The 11,693-nt window shown below is 35.8% G+C and overlaps 2 protein-coding genes across 3 annotated transcripts; one reads left to right on the top strand and one right to left on the bottom strand.

Annotated features, from left to right (window-relative positions):
- The first annotated feature begins 371 nt into the window (after positions 1-371).
- Positions 372-2,257, top strand: LOC105124663 (costars family protein). Its single transcript, XM_011024770.1, has 2 exons — positions 372-558; positions 1,970-2,257. The coding sequence occupies exons 1-2, from the start codon at positions 478-480 to the stop codon at positions 2,177-2,179; spliced, it is 291 nt and encodes a 96-aa protein (XP_011023072.1). The 5' UTR covers positions 372-477; the 3' UTR covers positions 2,180-2,257.
- On the bottom strand, positions 732-10,722 carry LOC105124664 (KH domain-containing protein At4g18375-like). Of its 2 annotated transcripts, none has more exons than XM_011024772.1 (7): positions 9,957-10,722; positions 9,299-9,772; positions 8,920-9,198; positions 8,116-8,646; positions 7,936-8,021; positions 7,409-7,464; positions 732-1,435 (listed from the first exon to the last, which is right to left on the bottom strand). In XM_011024772.1, the coding sequence occupies exons 1-7, from the start codon at positions 10,578-10,580 to the stop codon at positions 1,431-1,433; spliced, it is 2,055 nt and encodes a 684-aa protein (XP_011023074.1). In that variant the 5' UTR covers positions 10,581-10,722; the 3' UTR covers positions 732-1,430. The 2 variants fall into 2 exon arrangements, with proteins under 2 accessions (XP_011023074.1, XP_011023073.1); XM_011024771.1 differs by lacking the exon at positions 732-1,435 and adding an exon at positions 5,704-6,071 and having other exon boundaries at positions 7,353-7,464; positions 9,957-10,721.
- Positions 10,723-11,693: the final 971 nt, after the last annotated feature.

Genomic DNA, 11,693 nt, shown 5'->3' with positions numbered 1-11,693 from the left:
ACTAGCACACTTCTTTTTTTTTTTTTTTTAATTTAAGATGAGATCATATTTTAATCTTAAAAAATGATATGGTTTTTCTTTTGCTAATTTTCACACAATTAAAGTATAATTGATGATTAATTTTTTTGATTAATTTTTTTTTATAAAAAACAATATTTTTTTTACTTTTTAAATGAAATTATTTGATAGTAAATTTATTAGATTTAATTAAATCAACCATGTCACCAATCAATATGCAATATCATTTAAATTTTAATCTAGTTAATAATTCTTCTCGTTCAAGGTATTATTATTATTATTTTTTTCAAAGAGGACAGCTGGATAGGCCCTTTCATCGAACCAAAAGGTGCTATTTTATGGGGAAGTGTACAATAAAAGCATAAAAGACATTCCTCCAAATTCCGAAACTTGGATAAGAAACTGCAAGGAGAGAAGATACCTCAAAGGAAAAAAGAAGAGGAGAGAGAGAGAGAGACCATGAATGTTGAAGAAGAGGTTGAAAGACTCAAAGAAGAAATCCAAAGGCTTGGCAAGGTCCAGCCTGATGGTTCCTACAAGGTAAATTTACGTGTACAGTTGCAGACATATCATTATATTTTTTTTTCTGGAATTTAAGCATGTGATTTCTTTGAAAATGCTATGATCCGGATCTCCATGCACTGGATCTGTCATCCATTTTGTTGTTGAGTTTGCTCGTAAAACTTAGATCTAGCTGCAGCTGCTGCTTCTTGTTCTTCCTTCCACGTTGGCTCTTCTGTTCCATTATCATATATGTACAAGTTGCAGGATGTGAAGGTCAACGGTTTGGTGGGTAAGTTTATGCCCTTTGAAGATTATTTTTGAAGGAGCCCACAATACAGAGTTCTCTGGTCCTTGAACAACGGTTACAGGCAGCTAACACATCGAACAGTTTTCAGTTTCTGCAAATTTCTTTAGATCTAGTGTCTCTCACCTCTCTACCACTTCAAGACTACGAGTAACTTTAGCATTTCTGAACAAGAACAGCTTTCTTAACAATCCTGGGTCTATTTTTAGCTACTCGAGTCCTTTGAGGGATCCCATGTCATGCCAGAAGCAGGTTTTCTCCTTAAATAACATGATGTTTTTATCTCGTTGATTGTCACTGGGGTTGATGTGCTAGCGACTCTTTGGCTATTCAAATTTTATTGCCTTTTTAGTTTTGAAGATCTAGGATGTTTCGAATCTGATTTTCGAACATTCTGAACTAGTCGAGCACCTGGAAAATGCTCTGTTGCTGATGCATTTCAAGATTACTGTAGCAGTACCATGCTCAATATTCGAAAGCATAGCTATTGGATTTAGAGGGTGACAGGACAAGGAGAAGATTAAATAAAACTGTCATATACTCAATATTACAAAGTGATACATATCAGAGTTCAACTAATCTATGATTCCTGCTTGTTTCATAATTACAACTCACTGCCCTAGAGCTGGTCCCCTGCATCCTTGCTCTCTTGCTTTATATGCCTGCTCATTTTCAACATTACAAAATGCTTCACAAAAACCAAATCAGTTGTCTAAAAAAAATACACAGCATACCTCAGTTGGATAATTGCTGCATTATGATTCCTTACCCGTGTCAATTCTTGAGGATGTTCTCCAGGTCACACAAGTTGATCATACTCGAGGAAAAACACAATGCATTGCATACAACTCACTAGTTAGGTATTCTCCATTCATCAATCCATACAATACAAGGTTCAAATTGTTGGTATTAGATATCTTCACTCTGTAATGGACATCACTATCTTTTTTTCCTTGATAGACTCAAGGAACTAAATCAACTGATTGCATGCACAAGTACGTGCGAATAGGCATGCTCCTGAATCTCAAGAAACCAGACCTAGGAAGTTGGAATTTGTATCACCCATTCCTGTAGCAAGATCTTAACATGCTGTTTTGTTATCATTTTTCCCTACCATAAACTCTGTTTTCCTTGGCATTGTAGGTTACTTTTGGTGTGTTGTTCAATGACGATAGGTGTGCAAACATATTTGAGGCATTGGTAGGTACGCTAAGAGCCGCAAAGAAGCGTAAATTTCTTACATATGACGGTGAGTTGTTGCTACAAGGAGTCCATGACAATGTGGAAATCATTCTCAAGGCAGCACCCCTCCCAGCATCAGAACCGGCAACTGATTCAGTTGTGAAGAATTAAGAGTGTGGAGTTTGTATCCAGCAGATCCTTTTGTTGTGACATATATCTTGATGTATGAATAATACTTTGTTCTAATTAGCCTGATTGTTAGTGTGGTTTAGCCTGGTTGATAATGTTGTGCATTATTTTTTAAAGTGTTTTTTATGTTAAAATGTATTAAAATAATATTTTTTTATTTTTTAAAAATTATTTTTAAAATTAACATATTAAAATAATATAAAAAACATTTTTTTCAAAAAAAAAAATGAAATTTTTAGGAATATAATTTGCATCTGTTTTCAAATAGCTTCTAAGAAATACATTAAATGGACCTCTGGTTGCCTTCATTTACAATATATTTTTGCATTGAAAGGAGGTGGGAAAGAAAGTACAGAAAAAAATAGTGTAAAGTACATCTGATTTAGCCTGGTAGAGGTATCTCTCGTCTTTCCAAGATCATGAATCTCTTACCTCCATGCATGAAGGAAATTTGAGTTCCAAACAAGGTGTAAAAGGCTAGATGAATAAATAGGGATGGAAGTGGGATAGAGGAAGTGCTAATCTCATTTGTTTAGACATCCATTTCAGACTTCCATCTATTTACACGTTTTATATATATATTTATAAAGCAAGAAGAGTAAAAGGACACGTCCATTTCTTTCATTTTTGCATTTTCAGTCCCTCTATTTATGCGTTTTATTATTTGCCTAATATTCAGACTTCCATCTACTCCACTAGCCAAACAACATAAGGGATGAATTGCTTTCTGCCTTGCACTTTTAGAGCAGCGAGAGAATACTTGATATAATTCTATGTTCATACTTTCTAATTTTCATCATCTTCATTTTTTCTCCTGGTCAAATATGGTGTCAACTTGGTCGAAATCTGACCCAAGGATAGCACCTTATTGTATCTATTTCGAGGTTTATTTTGTTATTTATCTGAGTGATGAACAGTCAACAAAACCTACAAAAATAGACACCAAGGATGCGCGACTCATCTCTCTCCGGAAAAAAAAAAAATGGTCACCCACTGATCCACGGAGACAAGAGACAACCAAGGTCACAGTCCTTAATGGAAAAATATCGAACCATGTTGCCAAAAGTGTAATCAAACCAATGATCTTCGAAGAGTTGATATGTTCTTTTTCTCAAAAGCGCCTATTAATTAATAGCATACACCTGAAATATCTGCTATTTTTTTGTTTTTCTATGTACAAAAATCATGACCTCCACGAGGTGCACTGACGGTAAGCTTTTGAGTGTGGCCAGTTCAGATTACAAGAAGCTAAATGCGCGGGGTGCCCTCTTCTTTGTTGTTCATATTTAATCTACACTTATTTTTTTTTATACTGAGTTAGGTTCACATGAATTTTAACATTTAGTTCTTTCTTTCGTTGTAATGAATTATTTTTTTATATTTCTTCTCATACCATTGGTGCGGTAGCTACATGCCGTTGACTTATTTAATCGTTCCTATGATCTTGGAACATAAATAAGCTAAGGTACTCGAAAAAAATAGAGGGTCAACAATTAACATCATCAACTTTCTTAACACAGTTTTTTTACCATTGTACGTGTTCATTTCTTCTGTTTTTTTTTTGGGTAAAATATATATACCGGCTCCATGAACATATATATATGAATGGCCTAAGCATATCCTCTGGATCTCCCTACAGAAAGTTTCTAGTCTGCCACTGTGTCCATTGTTAAGGTGGTTCCCTATATTGAGATGAAATTGCTATTATAACAAATAAATTGACAACCGAACCAGTTCAGGACTGAATATTTGAGTATTCTGGATTTCACAACAAGGATATGAAATTGATATTACTGCAGGGTAATGTTCTACAGTGCAGATACATATTTCAATCTGTTTGGACATAACATTTGCAGATTCTCAATGACACAATAATGTGCTGTAAAGATATAAAAGGGTGTGTTCTATGTTGCATATACAGATTCCATCATTCATTTGTGCCATCGTGCAAGGAAGTTTCATATTTGGATTCAGGTGCAATCAATTTGAATTGAAAAGCTCATTACCCAAAGCAACATGAATAAAAAGCATGTTACATTTGACTGACTTAAGAAGCATTATTTTTTATTTTTTTTTGGACTTCGGTTTGCATTCATTTACACTACAAAAGGGTGGGGAAAGAAAGATGGAAGAATAGGAAAAAGAAATCCATCCAGGTCAGAAGAATTGGGAGAGGAAAAGGCATCCGTTTCCCTTTCTCTTTTCAACCTTACATTTCCTTGTCCTCTTTACTTCCAATCACTGCAAAGTTTAGTTCCTATTTTCTTACCAACCAGAAAACTAAAAGAAAAGATTGCTTTCCATTATTTTTTCCCCTCTGGTTTCTAATATCTTGTCATTTCCATCCTCTCCCTTATCCATCCTCCCAACCATAGTATTAGATTCAATCCAAATCCCATCCAAGGCACGCCTTGTCAAGAGTATTCTTGTACAAATTACATATTTTCAGAAACAAAGGAAACTACAATGTTCATTTGACTATGCGTCACATGAACCCCCCAAAAAGAAGATGAACAAACTATAAATTTTATAAATCTTCCTCATCAAACAAAATCCTACGTATCTAAAAGTGTATAGTTTCAACCCTGCAATCCTTCAAAGAGTAAACAGTATCTTCTAAACCCATCTATCCTTTTCATGGGTGCAGAAACCACAAACTTACAGGCATTTAACTCTATCACTTAAAACTGTCCTAATCCAATTGGGTTTCCACAATTCCTTTACACCAAGCAACCAATAATCCTTCAAGAGTAGTCAACCCAAAAATCCCTCAAAAAGTTGAGAGTTATAGTTCTCAACTCATCTATCCTTTTTTATACGTGCAAAAGACACGTCTTTAGGCATTTAACTCTTATCATTTAAAGCTGCCAAAACCAGGAACCAACACTCCTATGCTCCATGCACCGTGTAAGAGTAAATAAATGATTAAAAGGTCCAACAATTTCTTTAAACAGACAAAAAAGGAAAAAAAAAAAACATTGGGTCTAATAAACATTTTCTTCTTTTGAAGACTCTATACGAACTATTAAGTCCTCCCCTGATTTGAAACAAAGTTTTCAAACTGGATCGTTAACGCTACCTTTCCTAAACTGGAAATTTGCCAGTTCCTGATGGCACAACATAATGGTGTAACACAAAAAAAATAAGTGCAGTACAATGTTCTAAAATGCAGATGTATTTTCGGAATTTGTTATTTTGTGTCCTCATGTAAGGGAGTTTAACCTTCCTGGTCAAGTATTAATCAGTTTGAATCAGTTTATGGGGAATGTTCTGTTACCCAATGAAATCAGCAACAAGATTATAACAGAAGGTGTGTTCTTTATCATGTTGTACAGATGTTATTGAAGGGAAATGTTCCACAATGCTGAGACAAGTTAGTATTTGCTTGTTTGTGATTCATGTCAGTGTAGGTTTTGCCTTCCAATTCAAGTATCTGTTAGAACTAAATGTTCCAAGGTCCAATGATGAAATGTGTGTGTGAGAGCGCAAAGAAAGGACATGATAAGTTGGACAGAAACCAGGATATGACATAACTAATTGGTTATGAAAACAAGATTATCAGAAAACAGTTAAGTTCACTGACAACAAAACATATTGCTGAATTGCCTATTCCAAAATGAGGGTTTGTCATAAAATAAGGCAAGGATTAGTGTACACAGTTTGGTGAAAGAAAAGGAAACTAAAAGAAGCAACTGTGACTTCTTTGTGAAAGTAGTTCCAACCAAACAAATTTTTGTCAATATTGTCCAGTGAGGATGAATGCGTGAAGGAGGCTCTGAGCTGCCTGGGTTTCATCAGGGGTCCCAGATATAACAATAATCCTGTCACTTGTTCCTAGACGAGGTTCATGCACTATTACCTTGGCACCTGAGAACTGATTAATGAACACCAGAGGATAAGCTGAAGTAGATTTAAGATAAGATGAATAATGTATGTAAAAGTTTTTAAGGTGTGAAACACTTTTTGGACATACCATTCTCAATTATTACTGAAATAATTAATAAGTTGTAAACTAAATTAAAAATAATGCAATCCTAATAATCAGGAAGACTCATTTCTAATGCCCAACTTCTATACCTGATGGATAATTAGTTATAGAATATTTTCCTTAAAGATTTCATATTTCTTCAACTTAAATACATTAGAAAGATAGAAAATTCAAAGGTATGGTTTTATTTATGCTTTTTATAATGAGAATCAAGTTAAAATTATTAAAGCCTTTCACTACTATTTTTCTTCTATAGGTGCAAGTCTTGTGTAGAGGAATTTAAGGTGCATAATGGTTAAGTGGGTTGTCTTCAAGGAATTTCAATCAGCTTATTTGTAGGTTTAAGCATTTGAAATTAGTTTGGCCTCAAGGCAATTGTATCATATTTGTGGTCAGTTTCTGAGCAGATTGGTTACAAAGGTAGTGGGCATCAAACTAATTGTATTGTGCCTTCTCTCTTGTTTAACATTTCAGTTTTGTGTAACAAGAAAGTTGGTCATTTTTACTTCAGCAGCTGGTATTATACAAGTTGTCTTTTTACATCTAATAACGAGGTTGAATTTTACTTGTACATTACACATGTAAACTTATGTGTCAAAACTGTTTCAAACTGGGTGGCCTCAAGTTGTTAGGCTAATCCTATTCTTCATGTACGTACATTTACTAATTTACACAGATGGTGTTGATAAGTGTTGATAATTCATATCACACCCACAGGAATAGAAGCACCATTAATATATCAACACAGAAAAGAGTAGCTTACGATAAACTAGCAAAAAAAATAGCTTACAAAATTCAAAGGGGAAAATAAAGAAATTAAAATTCTTATCAAGCTAGGGAAAGAATATGTTCCATTTCTCATTAACCAGAATAGTCTGGCCAAGGAGAAGACACATTGATGCTTGAGAATTAAACTTAAGTGCTATTCTTTAGATGGTTTTCAACTCGGTTCACTGTGTCAAAATTCTTTTCCTCTCCTTCAAAATAATGAACCAAAATAATAACAACAGTAATGCTTGTAGAAGCAACTTCTAAAAAGCCTTTAGGATTATCGTGTGACAATGAGAACTCCATTCAATGAGTAATAAATCATATTGATTTACTTGTTTAACTATCTTGGACAGCAGAAGCAAAATTAACAGAAAAATAAAAGGCAGAAGTGCATACCTGTCTCAAACGAGCTAGATTGCTACCATTCTCCCCATATACAGAACCAAAAGTATGCTCAGGTATTACAATCTCCACAGTTGTATTCGTAACAAAAGCAGACTTACCTCCACTGCATGCCAGAGGAAAGAGGCAAAAGCTCATAAAGTGCAAGTGATCAGCAGTTTTAGATGACTGGTCAGGGAGAATGCTTTATCATATTTCAAATAATAGTAATGACTTATTTATTTCCTATAAAATTTGGGTAAAATGCCTTAGGTCTTGCTTTCTTCCATTCCTGTCTACTGAAGTTGCACTAAATCTAATTACTGATTAAAATAACAATTGCCATGATGATGAAACTCAAGTCAAGTATGCTCTATCCCAAACTAGTCACAGTCAGCCTAGTAAACCCTTTCTTTCCATTCACTTATCTAATTGGTTAAAGTTTCTAAGAATTGTGATATTGAACCCCTGGTGACACTGTTTTGGTCTAACTCTTCCTCTTCTCACTCCTAAAATTCAACAGTTTTTATTCTACATGCTATTTAATACAAGAGCAAAGGTCTTCAAGTTTTCACAGACCAAGTAACATGTTACTAACCTGACAAGATCATCTAGGCCAGCTTTAAAAGAAGGCAATCCTCCACTGAGATCTGATATGCCCCGTGGATTTACTCCAGGTATTGTCTGCAATCAGTCCCATCAAGACAAAGTGAACAAACATTATAACCCAACAGGGGGAAAGACAAATATTAACATCCTACAGGGAGGAAGATAGTACCTGTGATCCCCATAACCTTGGTGAAGGAGAATGATCTAAAGTACGTGAAAATCCAAGATGATCCATACTCTGTGTTATAACAGTTTGGCGATTTAGATTATGAGAAATACCCCCCATTGGCTGCAAAAAAGAGGCAGAATCCCTCCCCACCTCCCTCAATGGACCCCTCCCAGGTCCCCTCAAAGGATCCCTAATTGGTTCCCTCAAAGGATCCCTCACAGTTTCCCTCAACGAATCCCTAAATTCATCCCTCAGAGGGTCTCTCAATGGATCCCTCATAAAATCCCTCAGTGGGTCTCTCAATGGATCCCTCATAATATCCCTCAGTGGCTCCCACAATGGATCCCTCAGTGAATCCCTCTTGGCATCCCTCACTGGGTCCATCAATCTCAAATAGGGGCTGGTCTCAGCTAATACAGAAGAACTGAGCCTTGCTCCAGGAGTGCCCAGAATGCTAGAGAAAAGATTATCTCTGAGTCTTCCAGTAATGTGGTATATTGAATCTTTCACATTCAAAAAATCTCCCAAAATCTGTCAAAAAAACAACAAAACAGACTATGAAAAATTGTGCTGTGTTAGAGCAGGTCAGTAAAAGGGATTTGTGCTTGACCAGAATAAAGAGCTGAACAATTTTTTTACTTCGAAAATCCAGAATATTTAAGAGTTATTAAGACCTCAAGCCATAACTCTAGCATTTAATTTGAGATTCATTTTTAATTGCACCTCAAAAAAGTAAAAAGGGTGATCTTTGTTATCCTTGCACAGTACCAACTAAAAAATGAATCGATAAAGACTTCATTATACCTCTACCACGTGATCATTCTCTGGCACACACTTAGGGTTACCCTGGTCACGCCCTATTATTCGTATGCTGGTACTGGTTGCCTTCCGCATTTCTGAAATTATCGTGCCTCCTTTTCCCAACAAACAGCCAACTTGGTTTGGGGAAACCACGAGCCTCACACTAACATGGGACCCCTCGCTTGAGCCTGGATCCAGACCCTTTTCAATGACGGACTCCACAACCCTCGAGAAAACAAGCACAACAGTCTTCTGTGCAGCTGAGTACCGAGACTCTGGGTTCTGCAGGAGAAGACACCAGTGCAATTAGTCATTAGCACTACATCCCACATGATAACCACTGCTTGAATAGGAATATGAAAAAGGATACATAATGCCAAACCTCAGATGCAGTAACAGTGATTAGTCGCTCATCACACCCAGCCACCTTAGGTTCAATGCTTATAGTAGCACCTGTCTCATTCTGAAGAGCCGTGACTATGTTGCCACCTTTTCCAATAACACCCCCAACCCTATCATTATTACACAGAATTCTAAAAACCACTTGCTGTTGTGGTGTACTTGTGTCCAGAGTGCTGACCCTCTCGGACTCGAACGAAAAAAGATGAGTTCCTGAAGCATAATCAATGGAGCTATTTGCTACAGTGGGTGGCGCTACGGAATGTTGTGCTATGGTGGGTCGCACTGCAGAATGCTGTGGAAGAATTTCTACACCCACTTCAGGACAAGAGACTCTGGAAACTGCCTCAACAGGTTTGCTGCTAATCACCCTTGTTTTATCAACCGGTTGAGAATCTTGAAGGCGGTGAGAAACCGCGACAAGTCCTTTCTTTACAGCTGAAACATCCCCTTCAATCTGCAAATAATAACCATTTCCACAAGAGCAATAAATATTCATTTAACTGATAAAGAATCTGCTCCCAGATCACAATAATAGAATTCAAAGCTCAATAATTACTCTAGAAAAAAAAAACTAATAAAACCAAGAAAAAAAATATCAAAACTCTGAAATCAAAAACCCTAATATAAATTTCAATTACCTCAATCATCTCTTCATTAGAAGAAGCACAAGCAGGCAATTTATCAATCAAAACCTTAACTTTACACCCACAATCTTTCCTAATCTTCTCCACTGTTTTTCCTCCTTTCCCAATAACCGCCCCAACCGAACTCATCTCCGCCAACAACCTGCAAGAAACCAACCCACCCGCCACCAAATCACTCTCCCCCGCCACATCTAATATCCTCTCAAAAACCCTCACCAACGCCTCCTGCCCCTTGGAAACCTCGATTGCACTCTCAATTCCACTAAATACCACCGACGATTGCGTAACTGAACCAACTATCGTTATCACCCGATCCGGTGATTCGAGTGGAGCATCTTCTATCCGGATCTTAGCTCCGGTTTGTTGTTGCAAGCCTTTTATTACGTTGCCGCCCTTTCCTATAATGCCACCAATTCTTGACTCGTGACAGAGTAGACGGAACAAAACGTGCCCCGACGGGACTGGTGACGGAGCAGCTGAAGCAGAGGGGTGGGGTTTAGAGCGTTTGTTTGCGGAGTATCCGTTTGTGGAATTCGGGTTCGGGCCGGGCAAGATGTCGGAGTAATATAAGGGGCGTTTTGCTGGTGGAGAGAGAAAAGGACTGAAATTGCTTGCCATTATAAATTTTCTAGAAAGAGAAAGTGCAGTGCGTTTGTGTTTTCTCCGTCTAGGCCAACTAGGATAGAAGAAGGTGGGGTTTAGAGCTAGACAGGCAGAGAGAGAGAGAGTAAAAAGCTTGCAGCTTCTAAGGCTCCGAAGCCTTTATCAATGTCATGTAAGGTACTCTTAGCTTTAATTTGGTTCTATACTTTATATTTATTCAATTTATACCCTTATTTTTAATTGATTTTCCAACAATTGAAGTTTTTCTGTCCACCAGTTATGGTTCTTGACTTTTGAATCAAATGCTGAGACTTTAGGGATCGGGTACGATTTCTTCTAGGTAAAATGCAGCTCGTGTATATATATATATAGATGGAGACAGGACAGCACGTGAGAGATACGGTGCCGTGCAGAGACGTGGATGATGACGCGGAGGCGTGACGACTGCATGCTTACTTAGGAAGTATGTTGTTTCTTGTTTTCATGTTATTTTTTTTATTTAAAAATATATTAAAATAATTTTTTATTTTTAAAAATTTATTTTAGAACTATTAAAAAAATTAAATTTTTTCAAATATTTTTTCAAGATACAGAAACAAAGATATTTTTAGTGTAATATTGCATTTCAACCTTTATGTGTGCATGTTTCATGCATGTTTGACCAAAAAATATATTAAATTGATTTTTTATATTTTTTAAAAAATATATGTTAATTAAAAAAGTTAGAAAAATTATTATAATTTATTTTTAAATAAAAAATGCTTTAAAAAAAAATACCATAATAGAAGACATGTTTATCATTAACTCAAGCATAGTAAATAGTATAGTCAACTTGTCATTCATGAAGGTTATCACTTATTAGGATTTAGGAGTGTGATTTTATTATCTCTGAGAAAATAATTTTTATAAGATGTAGTTTTTGAAAAAAAATAAAAAATTTATAGTGAATGTGATTATTATTGTTTTTTTAGAATCAACAGTAATTTTACCTTTTATGATAAAAATGTTTCTGTCATTTTAATTTTTTTGGAGAACTCAAAATTTATCTATGAGTTGCACTTGGTTATGAACTTATAAACTTTGCCTTTTTATTATTCTAAAAGGTAACATAAACAACATTTTTATTTT

The sequence above is a fragment of the Populus euphratica genome, unplaced genomic scaffold (genome assembly GCF_000495115.2).
Source record: "Populus euphratica unplaced genomic scaffold, PopEup_1.0 scaffold35.1, whole genome shotgun sequence".
Taxonomy (NCBI): Eukaryota; Viridiplantae; Streptophyta; class Magnoliopsida; order Malpighiales; family Salicaceae; genus Populus; species Populus euphratica.
The sequence above is the reverse complement of the archived record's forward strand: the minus strand, read 5'-3'. Positions and strand labels throughout refer to the sequence as shown.